Genomic DNA, 512 nt, shown 5'->3' with positions numbered 1-512 from the left:
GGATATGGCTTGGCGCATAGACAATGGTGAAGATGGTAGGGGTTGAAGAGGAGGTGGTAATGGTGATTGCATAGAACAGTTAGGATATGGCTTGGCACATAGATGATGGTGAAGATGGTAGTGGTTGAAGAGGAGGTAGTAATGGTGATGGTGGTGGCAGTAGTGGGGATGGAAGTGATGGTGGAGGTGATGGAGGTGAAAGTGATGAGGTGATGGTGGAGGTGGAAGTGATGGAGGTTGGAGGTAGAAGTGATAAGGCAGTGGTGGAGGTGAAAGTGATGGAGGTGGAGGTGGAAGTGATGGAGGCAGAGGTGATAGAGGTGATGAAGGTGGAAGTGATGGAGGCAGTGGTGGAGGTGGAAATGATGAAGGCAGAGGTAATGGAGGTGGTGGAGGGGGAAATGATGACGTGATAGTGGAGGTAGAAGTAATGGAGTTGTTAGAGGCAGAAGTGATGAAGGTGGTGGAGGTGGAAGTGATGGAGGCAGAAATGATGGAGATGGTGAAAGTGG

The 512-nt window shown here is 50.0% G+C and overlaps 1 protein-coding gene across 1 annotated transcript in view; it reads left to right on the top strand.

The window, feature by feature from the left end:
- Positions 1 to 212: 212 nt before the first annotated feature.
- The window catches only part of ABCC1 (ATP-binding cassette, sub-family C (CFTR/MRP), member 1), a 130,509-nt gene continuing 130,209 nt past the window's right edge, over positions 213 to 512 (top strand). Inside the window, exon 1 of the mRNA XM_006892719.1 lies at positions 213 to 377. Within this exon, the coding sequence (XP_006892781.1) occupies positions 213 to 377 (165 nt within the window). The remainder of the gene's footprint in view (positions 378 to 512) is intronic.

The sequence above is a fragment of the Elephantulus edwardii genome, unplaced genomic scaffold (genome assembly GCF_000299155.1).
Source record: "Elephantulus edwardii isolate Elephantulus edwardi_28Jun2011 unplaced genomic scaffold, EleEdw1.0 scaffold00117, whole genome shotgun sequence".
Taxonomy (NCBI): domain Eukaryota; kingdom Metazoa; phylum Chordata; class Mammalia; order Macroscelidea; family Macroscelididae; genus Elephantulus; species Elephantulus edwardii.
This window is presented reverse-complemented; position numbering and strand designations above follow the sequence as displayed.